This window comes from Mus caroli, chromosome 15 (genome assembly GCF_900094665.2).
Source record: "Mus caroli chromosome 15, CAROLI_EIJ_v1.1, whole genome shotgun sequence".
Classification (NCBI taxonomy): domain Eukaryota; kingdom Metazoa; phylum Chordata; class Mammalia; order Rodentia; family Muridae; genus Mus; species Mus caroli.
Window position 1 is genome coordinate 92552591 of NC_034584.1, and position 18313 is coordinate 92570903.

Sequence of the window (18313 nt, forward strand, 5' to 3'; positions counted from 1 at the left end):
TTTATAAAGCACAGGGCATTCTGGTGTCAGTGAGGGCACAGGTCACACACAAAGCAATGGGCATGTTGGGAGGGAACCAGGACAACAAATGACATAAGAGAGTCAGCCCACCCCAGTCCCAAGTCTCACCTGTTCATACCAGGTGCTACCCCAATGCTGCCCTGAGCCATCACTTTCTTAATGCCTTTCAAAGCTACCATCTTGGCCTTTGCAATAGGATCAATGATGTCTTCTGCAGCAAATTTGTCTAGGTCTGAGGAAGGAAGAGATAAACAAGCTGGGTTTGAGAGTCCAGGCTCCGTGGCATGATGGCTATTTTTCCCAATGCCCTGACCTCTACATAAAGAACAACAATGTGGCAAGTCTCCTCAGCTAAGCCAGGAACGCGGTGATGCAGCACTAGCACTCCTGAAACACCGTCCCGTGTCTCTACGCTGTAAGAAACGGCATCAGTGGGTGTCTGCTCAGGCAGGCGGCACTGCTCTACTGTTGAAGCCTCAGTTTCCCTCACTCGATCAGAGACAAAGATTGCTATTCTGCCTACCTCCTTCCTGGTGCTAGAGAGGATCATGTTAAAATAAAGGCATGCTTTCCGAGCCAGACAGAACTCTTACAAGTAGTAGTCTACAACCAACACAGCCCAATTACCCAAGGTGGAGGCACTGTGGCAAAGCCTTAGACAGCAGCTGTCTGTGACACAAAAACATCACCCAGCAGCCCACTGTCCTGCTAGTCTAGGACTGAGGGAACAACAACAACAACAACAAAAACTGCTGAGCAGTGGTGGCGCACGCTTTTAATCCCAGCACTTGGGAGGCAGAGGCAGGCAGATTTCTGAGTTCGAGGCCAGCCAGGGCTATACAGAGAAACCCTGTCTCGGAAAACAACAACAAAACAAAAACAACAACAACCAAAAAAACCTAAAAGGGCACAGTGGTGCACATCTGTAATTCTAGCTCATGGAGGCTACCATAGAAGATTTTAAATTTAAAGCCAGCCTGTGCAATATAGTGAGAGCATGCCTCAGAAGACAGACCACACTAGAATAAACCAGGTATGGTGGCATATGCTGATAATTCCAGCACTTGATGGGCAAGACAGGAAAATACTAAATTTAACATCATCCTCATACACAGAGTGAGTCTGAGGTTAGCTTGGGATACGTGAGATCCTATCTCACCTCCCATCATACTCTTATCCCCTCCCTGCACAAACAACAAACAGAACCATAAAGCAAGCAGAAGAAAACCAAAGCCCTACATCTGGTTTACACTTTTGGGGTGCTGTATTTGTTTAGTTAATTGTTGTGGGAAAGGATTTCCCTATTTAGCTCTGGCTGTCCTGGCACTCACTATGTAGAGTAGGCTGGCCTTGAACTCTCAGAGATCCTTCTGCCCCTGTCTCTCAATTACTGTGGCCTGCACCATCATGCCTGACCTCCACTTTGTTATGTATCTCTCCTGCTCACAAAACTGACTCTCAGCTTTGTAAAGGACTAATCTCACTCCCATGAAGTTTTAATGCCATTAAGTTCAGATCCAGCTCCTACTTGTATAACCTCAGACAGGTCACTAACTTTCATGTCTGTCTCCTCTTCTATAACCAAAACCAACTAGACCCATTTCACGAGTCTGTTAAGATGAAATCGAGCACTTAGTGGCAAACAGCATCTGACACAGTACCTACTCACTGATGCCATCAGTTTGAGACGTTCCTCACTACAACCCACTGAGACAAGAGCAGAGCCCACTCTCTGCCCTACCATTCCCTGCTCTCCACAGCTTTTCCTGCAGCCTTTCACGCACCGGGATTGCATATCCTTGTACTTCTCTCCAAGTCCCAAATTTAACCAGATATAAAACCTCTGCTACTCAGGCATCCAGCCATCTCCCTCTCAAAAGCTCTGACTTTCTGCTCACAGTGCTTTGCTGTTCAGCCAACGTCCTCGGTGTCCCACCTCCCTTACCTAGAGTCACTGCCAACCTGGTGATGAGCAGCATCACGCGTACACACCGATGTGAAGTTACCTGTGTCTGGGAAGAAACTGTTCGCCAGCTGCTGCTGCTGCATCGCCAGCTGCTGGGGCTTCATGCACATGGACGCTGGCATGGCACTCATGGGCTTCTGTGCCAACACTGGCTGTGAACTCTGCTGGGGTACCAGACCTGTCTGCCCCGCTTGCTGCCCACTTAGCATATGCCCTTGGTTAGACACCAAAGCCACGGACGGGGCCAGGCGCTGCTGAAGGGCATGAGCTGGTGGCTGGGTGGGCACCATCGACTGGCCCAAGCCTGGCTGCCGGGTACTTCCAAGACCTAGAGCAAGCTGCTGTGGTGGCCCAGGCTCATGTGGCAAAGGCAGTGCCTGGGCAGGGCCTGGTGTGGGAAGGAGGGCGTGCTGCTGCTGCTGCTGCTGCTGCTGCTGCTGCTGCTGCTGCTGCTGCTGCTGCTGCTGGGCAGGCAGCACAGTCTGTGCTGAAAGCTGTTGCTTCTTCTGTAGCTCCTTCTTCTCGTGCTCTAGTAGGTCCTCAATGAGAAGGGGCAACTCACTAGCTACCAATGAGCTCTCCATTTTGTCCAGTTCATCCCCAGCTGCTGCATGCCCACTGGGTAAGGTTAGGGCCCCACTTTCTAGCTCAAACTTTTCCAGAAGAGAGGATGCAGCTGGGCCAGTCAGTGAGCTGGGGTTCAGCAAGTGAGCTGGTGTTCCTCCTGTGGCCCCAAAGGGGCCCTTCTCAGCCGTGTGCCCACTGCTGGGGAACGATCCTGTACCCACTCCTCCTCGTGAGTCCCGGGTGCCCATCATGGTCTGTCCTGGCTTCAGACCCAGGCTGAGGGGAGTGGCAGGAGGGGCTGGTTCCACCTTGGGGGTATTAATGGTGAACTGGCAAGGAGAAGGGTGGCGCCCTCCCTCCTCCACTTTGGGCTTCACCTCAGGGAGCGCAGATGTTAAGCGAGGCTCAGAGTTATCTGGGGCAGGTGGAGGCCGCTCCTCGGGGCCCAAGGACACTGGCTCCACCCCCCGCAGCAGGGCTTCTCGCTCAGCCTTCTCATTTGCTGACTCCACCAGCCTTAGGTGCTCATTGAAGATGTCCTTCTTGTCCCCAGTATCAAGCTCAGGGTCAGTGTATGCTAGCAGGTCAAATTCATCTCCATTGAGGAGGTCATCCAGGTGGGGGTCATTCGTCTCCAGGTTTTCCAGGGTGCCCAGCTCATCATCACCCTTGGCTACATCCACACCCAGACCCAAGTGAGCAAGCTCTTCATCATCCTCCAGGGCCTTGTGGGCATCAAAGTCGTCATCCAGCTCAGGGTCCTCACAAGGCAACTTCCCAGCCTCCAAGGCCAGAGGGGGACGACTAAGCTCAGTGTTTGACGGTGGGCGGCTGACCAGCTCCAAGCCAGAGGCTAGAGCGGGGCCCTTGGCATGGGGCGTCTGATGAAGGCTGTTGTTCAGCTCGGGGGCTGGCAGGGCTGAAGGCTTTTGTGAGGGAAGGCCTGGAACAGCCAGGCTCCGAAGACCTTCAGGAGCCAGTCGATGGAGTTCCTCGCTGACTGGGTAAAAACGGGGCCTCTGAGGGGGTCCTTGACCAGGAAACGGAGATACCCCAGGTCCAAGTCCTTTCTGCACATTATGTCGCAACTCGATGAACTGAGCAGGGCCAGCGGGACCAGGAACTGGCTCAGCAGGGCCTGGAAGTCGGGTGGGGATTCCTGCCAAGGGGGAACCTAGTGCCTGGCGGCCAAGTTCAGGTCCAGGAGTTGAAGGGAATCGAGCAGACATGGCAAGTCTCATGGAGGTTGCTGCTGCTGCTGCTGCCTGCTGCTGCTGCTGCTGCTGCTGCCACAGTTGTTGTTGTTGTTGCTGCTGCTGCTGCTGTTGTTGCTGCTGTTGCTGCTGCTGCTGTAAGGGCAGGGACCCAGGATAGGGTGTTCGCTGGTAGAAGGCCTGGGAGCCTCCGACAAGTTGCCTGGAAAAATATGCAGTAGTCTATGAAAATCAATCAACATGAAGGTCAAGAATAGAGGCTTAGGCTAGTGAGGAACGACGGATGGACAGACAGACGAAACAGTGAGGGAAGAAAGGAAGAGCAGTCATAACAGAAGGATCGGTGATAGGGAGAAGACCTGAGGCAGAATACAGTGATAGTAAAATACGTCTCTCTCTCTCTACTGTCTCTCTCTCTCTACTCTCTCCTCCCTCCCTCCCCCTTCCCTTCTCTCTCTCTCTCTCTCATACACACACACACACACATGCACACGCACATACACACTCCCTCCCTCCCTCCTGGAACCTCACCTGCTGTTCATGTCCATGGAAGAAGGTGTGGCTGGTGGAAGTGGCCGGGAGAGCCGATCATCACTGGAGAAGGCCCCTGGGCCCAGCATGGGACCGCCTAGCTTGCTGGCAGGTAACCCCACAATGCTGCTCCTATCCTAGAAGACAGAAGCAGATGAAGGTGTAGCCACCTTCAGGACGCTGGCCCCTCCACCCCTTGCCAATCTACCTACCTGAGACCCAGTGAAAGGGGTCTGGCCTCGGCTCAGCTGTTCAAAGGCAGGGCTGCTAGGTTCAGCACCCCAGTTGCCTGGAGGCCCTACTGCACCTGCAGCTGCTGCAGCTGTTTCCTTCTCCTGCCGCAGGGTGTTCCGCTGGATCTGCTGTCGAATCAGCAATTCCCGTAGTCGCTGGCGCTGTCCAGGAAAACAGACAAGTCAGTCCAATCCGCTCTCGTCGCAGGGCTGGTGGAGAGGGTATGAGCATGGTGGGACCAGCTGTCGGATAGCCACTCACCTGCCGTTGCTTCTCCAGCTCTGTCTGGCTGAGGCTAGATATGCCTGCATCCTGGGCACTTGAGAGTTCAGGTGTTGCCAAAGAGCTACTGCTCATCGTAGCTCCTGGGTCTTCTCTCTTTTCCACTGGAGAGGTGATGCCTACCCTTTGTGAAGCTCCATGCGTCAAGTAGGGGAGGGATCCATCAGGTGTGGGAGGTGGCAGAACGGATGCGGGGCGTAGTGGGGACAGCCCATAGCCCTCCCCTGTGGGTCCACTGTTGGGCCCCAGGGGGCTGCCTGATGGGTGAAAGTTCCCCGTGGCTACTGCGTAGTTTGTGCTTTGAGGCTTGCCCAAGGTGGGGCCAGGCCCAAAATGGCTGTTGATCCCATGGGGTGAAGGGAGACCAGGCTGAGGGACAGGGGGTTTTAGGGAAGGCTCCCCTACCCCCTGTGGGAAAGTGAACCGCATGGGAGATGGGGTGCCCACAAATGTGCCTGTCCCGGGAGAACGGGCAAAATTAGTGGGCTGCCCACTTGGGACCTTGGCATGGAGCTCACCTGCTGGGCCAGAGGGCAGGGCTGCTGGGAAGCCCCCAGCTCCCAGTGGAGTGTGGGCTAGGGGCCCAGCCTTAAAGGCAACTTCAGGGGGCTGGGGCCGGGGTGGCTTATGCAATGGGGCAAAGGGATCACGGGACTGAGGTCGTGAGGGTGGACGAGAATAAGGGTCAGGGGACTGGAAGCGAGGGGTTACAGGGGATGGGCAGAAAGCCTCAGCCGACAGAGGACGTGGGGTCAGTGGGGACTGGGAACTGGACTGGGACTGAGGACTAGCGGGCACTCTGGAGAAAGGGTCAGAGGGCAGTGATCGGGGAGGCGGGGCACAGCAGCTCTCAGGAGGTGGTGGTTGGGGCCGAGGAGTCAATGGGGGCTGGGCATAGGGGTCGGGGTATGGGCCAGAACGAAAGACATCTGGATGGCTGGGAGGTGAAGGGGCCAAAGCCTGGGCAGGGGGTGGCTCCTGGGCCCGCAAGCCCAGACCCGGGCTCTGGGGCTCTACCTGAGATGCCCGAGGGGTTAGGGGGGCTTTGAAGACATCAGGTGCCTTTAACTCCAGGCCACCCAGGTGGGGGCCAGAAGAGGGTGAGTCAACACAGCCCAGGTTTGGGGGACCATAGCCAGGAGAGGATGCCCCAAGCTCTTCCTTCTTCACTTCTAGGGACTTCCGGGACTCCCCAAAAGGTGGGGGTGAGAGCAGAGGCTCAGAAGCCTTGCCTCCTGCTACCCCTGGGCTCTCAGGCACAGCCAGGTTGTCCAGTGAGGGGCAGCGAGGTTTGAGGAAGGGGTCAGGCGTGGAAGGCTGGTGTCTGGGGGTACCCGGTGGGGTAGTATGAAATTCCCCTGGCTGGCCAGTCCCAGGTCGAGTTGTGGTACCCAGCATTGGGGGATGGACAGGGGCTCCAGTGGGGCTTGGGTAAGGAGGATAAGTGGGTGGTGCCGCAGAGAAGCGGGGCTCCGGGGCGTAGGCAGGGGCCAGTCCAAAGGGGTCCTGCGAAGGCACTTGGGCGGGCACCTGGGGCGGGAGCTTGAGGAAGAGCTCACCAGGTGAGTCAGGGCCGGGTACTGTGCCCGCTGGTGGCTTCAGGAACCCGTCCGCAGAGGTAGACAAGCCAGCAGGGGTGGTGGGGCTGCCAAGGAAAATGGTGGGGGCCGCAGCAGGGGGCGGACTGCCCAGTGCCCCTGGCTGGGAGGGAATTCGGAGATGGAGGGCCGGTCGATCAGTCTTACGGGCTATGTCGCCCATCTTGGCTTGCTTGCTGATCTGGCTCTCAGCCTGCTACAGAGAGAGCAAGTGGAGCAGTCAGGCTGCTGACTGAAGGCATGACCCGCGTCCCCAGTCCTAGGAAGGCCGCCCACTCACCTTCTGCACCTTGCTGATGCGGTGAGCAGCCCGGTTATCTTTGGCCTTTTGCTGAGGGACACAGGACAGGACACAGGGCTTAGCAACTCCACCGCAAGCCCAGCCCCCATCTCCCTATCAAACGGCCTCCCCAGAGCTCAGTCCCTCCTCACCCCGCTGCGCAGAGGATGACAGGAGAACAAGGACCTGAGGTAAGCCACTAAAACGCTTCCACGCCAGGCCTGAAGCTCGCCCGTGCTCTTACCAGGTAGGGGGCTTTGTCAGCGGCTGGAACCTTTCTCCAGAGCTTCATGATTTGTTTACATCGGCTAGACCAGTCTGGGGAGCAGGAAGGTCAGGTCAGAGGGGACCCCGCCACCTATCAGGCTGTTTCCCTTGCCCTCGCCCAGAAATACCTGGGTAATCTTGCTTGAGATTAGGAAAGTTAATGTTGGCATAGAGAACAGGTGAGATAGTGGAGAGCTGACCCAGCTCCTCGTCTTTTTCCCAACGCTGCAGACTCCGCTGGTTATAGGACAGCCCGTCGCCCTCGCCCTCTGTGGTAGGCGTGGTGGGGGTGGAGGGTGTGGTGCCCCCTGAGCCTGTCCAAGGGCTGTCTGGCTCACCGGGTTCTGGGCTAAAGAAGCCCCCGCGCTCCCTGGGGCGCAGGGGCAGAGAGTCACATAGGGCAGGGATTTCAAGGCTTACCCCAGACAAACTGAGCAGAAAACCCCACTTAAGGAAGGCAGGGCAGACAAGGGAGTTGTCTCTTCAGTGGCTCAAAGTCAAAAGGAGGCAAGGCAGGCACCCACATGGAGGGAGACGACAACAGGACCACCCAAGACAGTTAAGCACAGATACCAACCTAGAATCCAAGAAGGGGGATTGGCAGAGGCCTGGGTAGGAGTCCATCGGGCTGCTGGAGGGGAGACTGCCCAAAGCGAGTCCGCCTACAAGAGCAACAGGATCAGAGAAAAGGAAGCTGCCGACCTAATCAGGTAGCAAGCTCAGCTATGGCAGACTTGGAACCACCCCCTCCCTGCCTTAAGTACCTTGGAGAAAGGGCCTCTGCAGTGGTGTTCGGCCACCTTCTAGACCAGGAGTTCCACAACCCAAATGCTGCTCTCGTTCTGAGCCCAGGACATCCTTAAAGAGCTGCTGCAGGTCCTTGGACTCCATTTTGGGTAGTTCTGTGGAGAATGACGAGGAGCACACGCTGCTGAGCTGACCCCACAGGTCTACAGGCCACGGCCAAGGAGGGTAATAAGCAGGACTCTCCCGACAGAGCAGCACAGGTCCACTCCACAGATGGGCCCTTCCTTCCCACGCAGCACACCGTGTGAGCCTCACCTTCTGTGGGAATCCTGTCTAAGTCAGAGCTAAGCACTCCTTCACCTGGGGTGCCCGGCTTCTCAGGGTCACTGGGCACTGGGGATGCCTTTACACCCCCATCCTCAAGCCCTAGAATACCAGAAGAAGGCTTCCATCAGTGGTATGGAGGCACACACCACTCAGGCCAACACAAACCACAAGAGACATAGAACAGTGCCCAGGCTCCAACTCTGGCAGTGCTCAGGGGCAGAGCCTACTGATAACAAGCAAGACCAAATGAGACCCAATCCCCCCAGCAGTCCTCACCTGGTACATCAGCCGCGCCCTCAGGCCCATGGGACTCCTCATCTGCAACATCCGGCCCATCATCTCCTGTGAGCAACAGCCCCATTCCAGTCAGAGACTGGTGACGCCCGACACCCAGAATGGAGCCCTCTGCCCACCCCCCACCCCATCCCACCTCCAGACATCTTTGCCAACTACGAGGCAGAAGGTAAGCTGGACACCCCAGAGCACTTCCTCTTTATAGACTAACCTTTGTGCATGGCTGTCATAAGCTCCTTCCTATCCGAACCTCCATCGCCCCGGGGCTTTGAGGCTCCCAGTCCAAAGCCTGGCCGGCCCACCCCAACTGCAAACAGGGCCTTCCGACTCAGGTCCAGCAGGTCCTTTCCAAAGAAGGCTTCCTGCAGGAAAAGTCAAGAGGAATGATTTCTTGATGCCCGTGGACACAGCCCCTTCCCTGACCACAGGGAGTCAGAAACCTGCCTGCAGGTAAGCAGGAAACATGTCCTCCAGCTTGCTCTTTTTGCGCGCTCGTCGCTGTTGCTTCTTCTTCTCGTCCCCCTCAGCAAGGCTCTGTTCCACAGAGCCCTCTGCAGGCAGGTCAGCAGGCATCACTACAGACCAGAGACACGTAGGAGTCAAGCTTTCTGGAGACACCGAGCACGCTTCAACTCTGCCGGAAAACTCCTCCTACCCATGTCTTCATTCCCCTCCAACTGCTTTTCTCCACCAGCTTTCTCGAAGTGAGTTCACAGCCTGGCCTCTCTGGCACTGCCCCATGTGCTGTGGCCCCACCTTCCTCCTAGGCCCCACAGGAGCCCTCACCCGTCTCACCCTCATCGGGCTGTCCATCCCCACTCGACACCTCTGCCTGTGCAGCAGGCCCCCTTTTCACACGGGTGTGAGACTTCCGCTGCCGTACCATGAAACCACCAATGCCTGTGAGAAAGCAGAATCAAGAATGAGGAGCCACCAGAGCCTGTGCGTTGCCCCTCACTGCCCCCACGAAGCCACCGCAGGCCTCACCTGGCCGATAGGGTTTGCGCTTGCGCTTTTTGCTTTCCTCTGTCTCTTCTTTGCCAAGTTCTACATCAGGGCTGGCGGGGCCTTCTAGCTTAATTTCACATTCCATTTGCTCAACACCCCCTGCATGTAACAGAAGAAGACAGGCAGATCAGAGAAATGGGCCCTTTTTTCCTCGTCACATTGCAAGAGGGAACCCGGTAACCTGCCACAGTGCCACTTGAGCAAGACGAAGTGCTAGCAGAGGCCAGTAGTGGCTCTGAAGCCCCTACCCAGCACCCCAACTCTTCTGGGCTGTTTCTCCCGCTATCTGCCTTTCTCTGAGATCCCCAGCCCAACCTTCACCCTTGAGCAGATCGTCAGTGTCCAGGTCCCCATCCTTCTTGTCATCAGGGCCAAGGGCATCTGAGGGCTCAGAACCCTCCAGCCCTGCCTCGCCTGGGAGGCCTAGCCGTCCTCGCCGCTGGCGCCGCTTGTGCAGTGGTGACATGGTCAGGTTACGCAGCACCGCCATGCCAGTTTCTGTCAGCCACACACCCTCGAAGCGAAAGAACTGGGGCTCTGGACAACAGGGAAGAACATATGATCCCTGGACAGAGGCCCCAGGGAAACCGAAACTCCACATGTCAACCCATGTTCCCAATTGAGACACAGCAGTGACAGACAAGTCCTGTCGGTTCCTAAGAGCTGAGACAGCAGGCCACTGAAGCTCTACCAGTGACGGAGGGATTCTGAGGTGAGTGCTGTTGCAGAAGACTGCTATGTCCAGAACCTGTTAACCACAGGTTCACCTAACGGACTCTCTAGCTGCCAAGAGACAGGAAGAACTCTACTTGCTGAAGGCCAGCATTCTTGCTAAGAGTGGTGCCCACACTGTGGCAGGAAAGATGGCCGTGTCCCTTCTGTGAGAAGAAAGCCGTGCTCTCTTGAATGAGGTTCTTGTGTTAAGAAGCTGATTTGCCTGGTGCAATGAACCATGTCTGGGAATAGGAAAATCTTGGTTCTAATCATAACTTTGCCACTGACTAGACCGGAGTCTTTAAAGTTTATAGAGGTTGGAGCAGAGAAGATGGTCTACAGTCTTAGCTGGTTTGGGTATTCAAAATGTCTGTGGCTTACCTGGCTCTTTTACCTTCACAGGTACCAGCTCTGGTGGGGCAACGGGTACTGTGGGAAGGAGGGCAAACCAAAGGGAGCTTAGGACACTCTCCAAAGCAAGACACTCAACACCATCGGCCTCCTCCAACCTGATACTCACCCACAGGCTTCACCACATAGGGCTGGCAGGAAACACAGTCAAAGCCCTCATCGGCAGCCTGCTCCACCTCATCCTCTGTGAAGAGGCTCTCGCAGCCGGCATGCATCCACCTGGGGAGAGGAAGACGAGGCTGAGCACAGGCAAAGACAGCTGACAGCAGCACCCGGAGTCGACCTAAGGAGAAGGGATGACCTCACCGTTCACAGTGGCGACACTGGATTAGCAGGTCTTCCTCCACATAGGGAGCATGGCAGACAGGACAGGTCACCAGGCTGGCACATGGCCCGCAATGTGTGTAACTATTCTGCCATTCGCAGTGGAAGCCAGGGGAGGCGGCCCCACACTGCATGCACGACACGCACCTAGTAGAAGCACAAAGACCTTCAGCCCCTGCACTGGCTGGTTTGGTGTCAACTTGACACAGCTGAGTTATCACAGAGAAAGGAGCTTCAGTTGAGGAAATGCCTCCATGAGATCCAACTGTAAGGCATTTTCTCAATTAGTGATCAAGGGGGAAAGGCCCCTTGTGGGTGGTGCCATCTCTGGGCTGGTAGTCTTGGGTTCTATAAGAGAGCAGGCTGAGCAAGCCAGGGGAAGCAAGCCAGTAAAGAATATCCCTCCATGGCCTCTGCATCAGCTCCTGCTTCCTGACCTGCTTGAGTTCCAGTCCTGACTTCCTTTGGTGATGAACAGCAGCATGGAAGTGTAAGCTGAATAAACCCTTTCCTCCCCAACTTGCTTCTTGATCATGATGTTTGTGCAGGAATAGAAACCCTGACTAAGACAGCACCCAACCTAGGATCCCAGAGGCGGGCGACCCCACTGAGCAGCAGCCCAGCGGGCTGGTCTCTTTTACTGCTAACTGTATCTGAGGTCATTCACCATCTCCCATCGGAGCCCAGGCTGCTTCTCCTTACCACTTGCACTTCCAGCCACCCTTGGGCACAGTGAGCAGTGGGGGATCCAGGCAGTATGTATGGTAGCTAATGTCACAGTCATCACAGAGCAGCAGGCGCGAAGGATCGGAGGCCTGGCCGCACACCTCACACACGATACACTCCACACAACGCCAGCCCTTCAGCAGCATCACCTTGGTGATCTGGTGGAGAAAAGGAGATGCCTCAGCTCTGTGTTGGGGAGGGATGCGAAGAGCTTACACAGCTGAAGGCAGACCTCTGAGCAGCCAGAGGGGTTTGCACAGAGCACTCTTGACACCAAAGAGCGCCTCTCCAGAGGCTTCTAGGAGTTGGGCTGAACAGAAATCTCCAACCACAGCCCCCACTGAGTGAACACCACATCTGTCATTACGCAAGCACCAAACTAACGACAGAACAAGGGTCATTTCCCTCAATTTTCTTCACCTTTAGAACCTGTTACTAAAACAAGCTAATAAATGTTACTAGTGCACTAACTAATAAATTGGTAGTTTTTAGAAAAACCCAAAGGACCTTAAGTTAAAGACAATGCTATCTATTTGTACATGTGGAGCTCCAGTGTCCATTCTCTGCTCTGGTTCCAGACCATACCATGGTTTGGTTCTGTTATCTGTTTGGTTTGGTTTGTTTGAGACAGGGTCTCACTGTGGAGCTCTGGCTGACTGGGAGCTCACTGTGTAGACCAGGCTGACCTCAAACTCACAAAGATCCGCCTGCCTCTGCCTGGATTAAAGGTGCCATACCTCCTGACCACAGAGCATGTTTTCTACTAGTAAGTGTTTTCTACAGTCTGCATTTACACAACGGACTGAATTACACTGACAAGGATTGGCCTATGGAAAGAAACTACAATGTCTGCTATAAATTCCAAAGCACCTTTCTCTGAATTTGACAGGACTGACAACTGATCAATAACTTCCAAGAGCTACTTTAAGAAATCAAGTGTTAGCCGGGTGTGGTGGCGCACGCCTTTAATCCCAGCACTCGGGAGGCAGAGGCAGGAGAATTTCTGAGTTCGAGGCCAGCCTGGTTTACAGAGTGAGTTCCAGGACAGCCAGGGCTATACAGAGAAAACCAAAAGAAAAAAAAAGAAAGAAATCCAGTGTGAGGCTGTGAGGTGGCTCAGCAGACGAAGGACCCTGCCACTGAGCCTGATGACCTGAGTGTGATCCCTAGAATCCGCATGGTGAATTCTACAAGCTGTCCTCTGACCTCAACAATTACACCCTGACATACATGTTCCCCTTCGCCCACCAGACAGATGTAGTAAAATAAAAAATCAATAGTGTGCGGGAATAGGGTAGTGGAGAACTGACTCTACCCACTGCCCACACACTCCCGGCGCTGAGCTCACCTTGCTGTTGACACAGTACGGGTGATAGCACTGAGAACACTGTGAACAGGCCAAGAGGTGGCCCTCAGCGCCCCGGCCAAAGCTGCCGCACACCACACACATGTCCTGCAGAGGAACAAAGACCCCAATGTGCAAGCATGCCTCTGCCTCTCTGTCTTCTGTCTGTCTCCCTATCCCTATGTCTGTCTGTCTTGGGGTGGGGGATGAGAACAGTATATGGAGGGAGTCAAAGGTCTTCCTCTATTATATTCTACCCCCTTTTTTGAGACAGTCTCTCACTGAACCCAAAGTTCACAATTCCAACTAAGCTGGTTGGCCAACAAGCTCCTGGGACCAACCTGTCTCCTCTCCTAACACTGGTACAGGCGTGTAAGGCCATAGCCAGCTTTTAAATAGATCCCAGGGATTTAAACTCAGGTCCTCTTGCTTGCAGAGCAAGCATTTCTCCAAAGCCATCTACCTAGCCCTGCAAACATATCTGTTGTCCCTGGTCCCAGGCAAAGACCAGGGAGTCAATTAGAAGCCCATCCCACAGCATTAAGACAGTCACTATGTCACCAGGGATCCCCCTGTATTTCCCTCCCAAAACAGAGAAGCTGCGCCTCCCTAGGAAAACTTCCTACTCTACTCTAATCTAGTAACTAGATATACAGTCTAGCATCAGTTTAAGCAGGTATAGGAAGACCAGCTAGGGTAGAGACTTGTCTAAAAAAGAAAAGTAGGCTCAAGATTACCTGGGGGTGACTGTACTGGCTATACAGGCTCCCCGGACTCCATTTCTGCCCTTTTCACCATGCAGCATTAGCAAGCCACCTGGACCACCTCATCAGCAGCCATCGCAACAAGCAAACTGGGGCCCTGACTGTCCCCATCCACCTTCTTAGCCAAGTAAGCTCATGAGCAAGCACACACACACACACACGCGCATGCACTCGCGCGCACACACACATGCATGCACACACATGCGCACATACACACACGCACACACGCGCGCACACACGCACGCACGCACGCGCACACACACACACACATGCATGCACACACACACACACATGCATGCACACACACGCACATACCATGCACGTGTGCACACACACATGCACACGTGCACACACGGGGCAGGGGTAGGAGGAAGCAAGAGTGCACTCAGTATGCCTCTCTCACTGCTAAAGCTGGGCCGTCCTAACTCCATACAGTACCTGCATTAGAACAAATTTGTCTGTGTTAGAGAACAGAACCACGGTATTTTGCATGGTGTCATCGTCTTCCTCCTCCTCCTCCTTGCTAGGAGAACTATCAATATCAGCCACCTTAATAAGCAGAAAGTTATAGAGAGTGAGGAAGGAAAGTCTGCCTCAGCTAAGCCGCCCTCTTTCCCATACACAGAGGAGAGGTGTGCATGCCTGGCTAAGCTAAGGCCTAAGAGGCAGACCACTCAGATTCCCCTACTGGGACCCAACGGCAGAGGTTTCAAGAATCCTCAGAGCCAAGTAGTCAGACCCTTGCTAGCAAACATCGGACTGACAGGATTCTAAGCGTGCTTAACTCTTAAGGAGCGTGTGAGGCATGCTTAAGGGGTGAGACTTGGGGGTGCGGAGCCTGTCCTTACTACCAGTGTCTCAACGGAAGAAGTGGTCGACTTCAGTCGGGCCCGTCCTCTTCCTCGGCCTCCATGTGCTGCTCCTCCACGAGGCCGGCGTCGTCCTGGGAAACTGCTGCTCCGACCCTAAGTGATGGAAGGGACCTATTACAGGGAGGACTGCGTGTGCTAGGCCCACAGGCTTGGAGGGAAAGATGACAAATGAAGTGTCTAACAGCTTTTTAAAAATGACCCAGGTGTCCCACTCAGAGGACAGAAAAGAAGTCAAGTTTCCAAGTATCGACAAATACTAAGTGAGTAATGACCAAACCAACCTCGCCTCTAAGAACAGCCACCATGGGAGAAGAGCAAAACCGAGCAATGCCTTCCTTCCGAGTACCACGTTTTTGGTCCCAGTTGGTTCATGAGGCCATGAACCTGGGTGAACCATTTACCTCCTCTATGCATAGCAGTCAGCTAGGCAGCTAAAGGTTCTATGCAGTCCAGGCTGCAGGAAGTCAAGTGCAGAGCCAGCGCTGGGCTGTGACTCACGCATGGCAGCATGAGCTTGGGTGCATCCAGAGGCTCTTACCTGTTTGATTCGGGACCGGGCAGGGGAGCTGCGCCGCCGCCCTTTGTCCCCCTCGGCTTTGCCTCCACTGGTTGCTGTCCCAGTGTCACACAGCAGGGAGTCGTCCGTCTCTGGCAGAGAGTCAGTGCAGAGGCGTAGGGAGCCCTCATCTCGGGCAGGACTAACATCCGTGGATACTCCCAGCTCCATGGACAAGGAGCCGCCCCCCTCGGGGTCAGGGGAGCCCAGCAGAGGCTCTGAACCAGGAAAACTGGCACTGGCATCGCCCTGGCTCAGGTTAGAGATCTCATTGACGATGTCAGATTTGATGAGAGTGGGCGGCATGGGGGCCATTGGTGCACCAGGCTCCTCCTGCTCTTCACAGGGTGAGCCTTGCCCTGCCTGCTTGCATTCTGGGCCATAGACCTCCATAGGGGTCACAGGGGTCAGCTCCTCGGGGTCCAGGAGCACAGGAGAACCTTTAAGTTCACCAGCCAAGCTGCCAGACATCTGTCCAGTCCGTGACTGAGATGGATCGGCATCAGTCCCATCTAGAGGGGCTGTGTCTTCTCCCAAGCCAGAGAAGTCATCCAGGGCCGGGGCAGGGCTGGGGGCGGGGCAAGAAAGGTCCCCCAGAGGGGACGGCAGGGGACTGGTGGCCCTGGGTTCCAAGGCTGGGCACTCAGGTTCTGGGCCTTTATCAGTCTCCATCTCGTGCAGCTCAGCTTCATCTGAGACATCCACTGCCTTCTGCACAGGACTCAGCGGAGAGGGAACAGAGAGCGGCAGAGCAGGAGGTGAGCAGTGGGAAGGAGGGGGGGTCGGAGGAGGCAAGGAGTGCGGAAGGACCGGAGAGCAGGGCGGAGGGAGGCGCTCCATGAGGATCGGAGAGGCGGGTGCCAGGGGGGAGCCTGGAGATGGGGGGAGGATCATCGGGGGCACAGGCTCAGGGTCAGTGCAGTTGGCTTCCGGTGGAGGGCTGATAGGTGTCTCGAGGATGGGGGCAGCCAACGGTGACTCAGGGTCACTGTCCCCTTTGGCACCAAAGGGGTACTCTAACTCCCCCAAAGGAGACAAGGCTGGAGGGGCTGCAGCTGGGATAATGGGTGAGAGTGGAGGAGGAAGAGGATCTGGGGAGGAGAGAAAAAGAGGCTATGAGATTAGATGTGCCATAACGTGTTAAGACTGCCCCCAGAGGAACGGGACACTAATACCGCCTTACCTGGTGGCATCAGCTGAGGTGACAAGACTGGCTCCCCCGACAGGGACAAGGGCAGCTCCTCAGGAAGTGGGGATAGAGGTGGTTCCCCAGGCTCAGACAGGGCTGGCTCTCCAAGCATGGGGGATAAAGGTGGCTCCCCACTTGGGGAAAACAAGGACAGCTCCTTAGGTGCAGAGCTCTGGCTTGGTTCCTCAGGAGGCTCTGCAGGCTGAGGAGGTCCATTTAGTTCCTCAGGCTGTGGGGACAAGCATGGCTCCTCAGGCATGGGGGACAGGCAGGGCTCCTCAGATTGGGGAGACAGGTGCAACTGCTTAGGCTGAGGGGACAGGTGTGGCTCCTCAGGCTGAGGGGACAGGTGTGGCTCCTGAGGCACAGGGGACAAGCGTAGCTCCTCAGGCTGAGAAGACGGGCCTGGTTCTGCAAGCACAGGGGACAGGCATGGCTCCTCAGACTGTGGGGACAGTGGCAGCTCCTCAGGCTGGGGACAGAGTCGGGGCTCCTCAGGCTGAGGAGACAGGTATGGTTCCTCGGGCTGAGGGCAGAGTCTCAGCTCCTCAGGCAGTGGCGACAGCGGTGACTCCTCCATCGGCAAGGACATGAGTGAGTCCTCTGGTGGTGGTGAAGCAGGTGAGTCTTCCCGGGGACGGGACAGTCGGGAGGCTTCAGGTGGAGGTGAGGCAGGAGAATCCTCGGGTGGTGGGGACAGTCGGGAGGCTTCAGGTGGAGGTGAGGCAGGAGAGTCCTCGGGTGGTGGGGACAGGGGAGATTCCTCGGGTGGTGGGGACAGCCGTGATACCTCAGGCAGAGGTGACAGATGTGACAGGACAGGCAGGGGCAAGAAGCAGGACACCTCAGGTGGGGGGGACATAGGTGAGTCTTCAGGTGGGGGAGACATAGGGGAGTCCTCAGGGGGTGGGGACAGCCGTGATGCCTCTGGAGGTGGGGACAGAGGAGAGTCCTCAGGTGGAGGAGATAGGGGAGACTCTTCAAATGGTGGGAAAAGACGAGATGCCTCAGGTGGAGGGGACATGGGTGACTCTTCGGGTGGAGGGGACATGGGTGACTCTTCGGGTGGAGGGGATAGGCGAGATGCTTCAGGTGGTGGAGAAGAGGGCAGTTCCTCTGGTGGAGGGGACAGAGGAGACTCCTCAAATGGTGGAGATAGGGGTGAGGCTTCAGGCGGTGGAGACAGGGGTGTGTCTAGTGCAGGAGATGGAGGGCAGCCCTCCAGTGGAGAAAAAGGTGACGACTCAGGTGGTGGAGAAAGGGGCGACTCCTCAGTTGGTGGGGACAGGCGAGAGGCCTCAGGTGGTGGAGATGTGGGTGATTCTTCAGGTGGTGGAGACAGGGGCGACTCCTCAGGCGGGGGCAGCAGTGGCATCTCCTCATGCAGGGGAGCCTCCAACTGGGCTTCAAGTTGGGTCCCTGCTCTCCCTGCAGACACAATATATCATCTCCCTACCTAGTTCAGATGTAACTACAGAATGTGCAGGGTCTGAGGCAAAGCAAAAACTGACTCTTGCCACAGAACCAAGGATTAATTTCAGGGACCTTCAAGTCCTACTCACCTAGTGGTTTGGCTTCACATTGCAGGGGCACCAGTTCCTTGGGTTGCATAGAGGTCACATGCCCACCCTTTGGCTGCCCTTGGCATCCAACGTACAGAGCATCAGGTGCATCAATGAGGATCTCACCAGGCTCTGGGGGGGACAATCTGCAGAGGGCACAGGGGAGCAGGCACTGTGGCTCTCTCCAGCTAACAACTCCTAGAGAGCCTCCTGGGACGAGGCATCAATGAGGTGGACTGCACTGCTGACTGGCTGCCTGTTTAACATGGCCCCTCCAGGCTCACCGCTCCCAATGCCCCGTCCCAATCTCAGTTGACACCACTTACCTGCTACAGACAGCTGGGTGCTGCTCGGCAACAGAAGTGACAGGCTGGCTTCCCTGGGCTTTATGACATCGGTGACAGAGTGAATAGTTCTCAAACCACTCAGAGTTGGGATTCAGTTCTGCTGAGCCGGCCCCACAGGCCCGACATAGCCGGCATGTCTAGGGAATCGAGAAAGCAAGACAGACTCT

General features: G+C 55.7%; 1 protein-coding gene across 5 annotated transcripts in view; it reads right to left on the bottom strand.

The window, feature by feature from the left end:
* The window catches only part of Kmt2d (lysine methyltransferase 2D), a 38489-nt gene that overhangs the window by 13824 nt on the left and 6352 nt on the right, over positions 1–18313 (bottom strand). For 2 of the 5 annotated variants that reach the window (XM_029469419.1, XM_029469418.1), the window contains exons 9-36: positions 18126–18283; positions 17800–17945; positions 16232–17665; positions 15031–16139; positions 14469–14585; positions 14059–14169; positions 12860–12964; positions 11488–11669; positions 10768–10932; positions 10571–10680; positions 10432–10479; positions 9652–9873; positions 9316–9435; positions 9124–9228; positions 8773–8903; positions 8540–8690; positions 8311–8376; positions 8023–8133; positions 7725–7862; positions 7538–7622; positions 7089–7330; positions 6938–7011; positions 6694–6744; positions 4795–6609; positions 4512–4694; positions 4300–4436; positions 2028–3970; positions 130–253 (exon numbers count right to left, since the gene is read on the bottom strand). In XM_029469419.1, coding sequence (XP_029325279.1) covers positions 130–253; positions 2028–3970; positions 4300–4436; positions 4512–4694; positions 4795–6609; positions 6694–6744; positions 6938–7011; positions 7089–7330; positions 7538–7622; positions 7725–7862; positions 8023–8133; positions 8311–8376; positions 8540–8690; positions 8773–8903; positions 9124–9228; positions 9316–9435; positions 9652–9873; positions 10432–10479; positions 10571–10680; positions 10768–10932; positions 11488–11669; positions 12860–12964; positions 14059–14169; positions 14469–14585; positions 15031–16139; positions 16232–17665; positions 17800–17945; positions 18126–18283 — 9383 coding nt within the window. The remainder of the gene's footprint in view (positions 1–129; positions 254–2027; positions 3971–4299; positions 4437–4511; positions 4695–4794; positions 6610–6693; positions 6745–6937; positions 7012–7088; positions 7331–7537; positions 7623–7724; positions 7863–8022; positions 8134–8310; positions 8377–8539; positions 8691–8772; positions 8904–9123; positions 9229–9315; positions 9436–9651; positions 9874–10431; positions 10480–10570; positions 10681–10767; positions 10933–11487; positions 11670–12859; positions 12965–14058; positions 14170–14468; positions 14586–15030; positions 16140–16231; positions 17666–17799; positions 17946–18125; positions 18284–18313) is intronic. The other 3 variants (XM_021182964.2, XM_029469420.1, XM_029469421.1) reach the window with 3 other exon arrangements.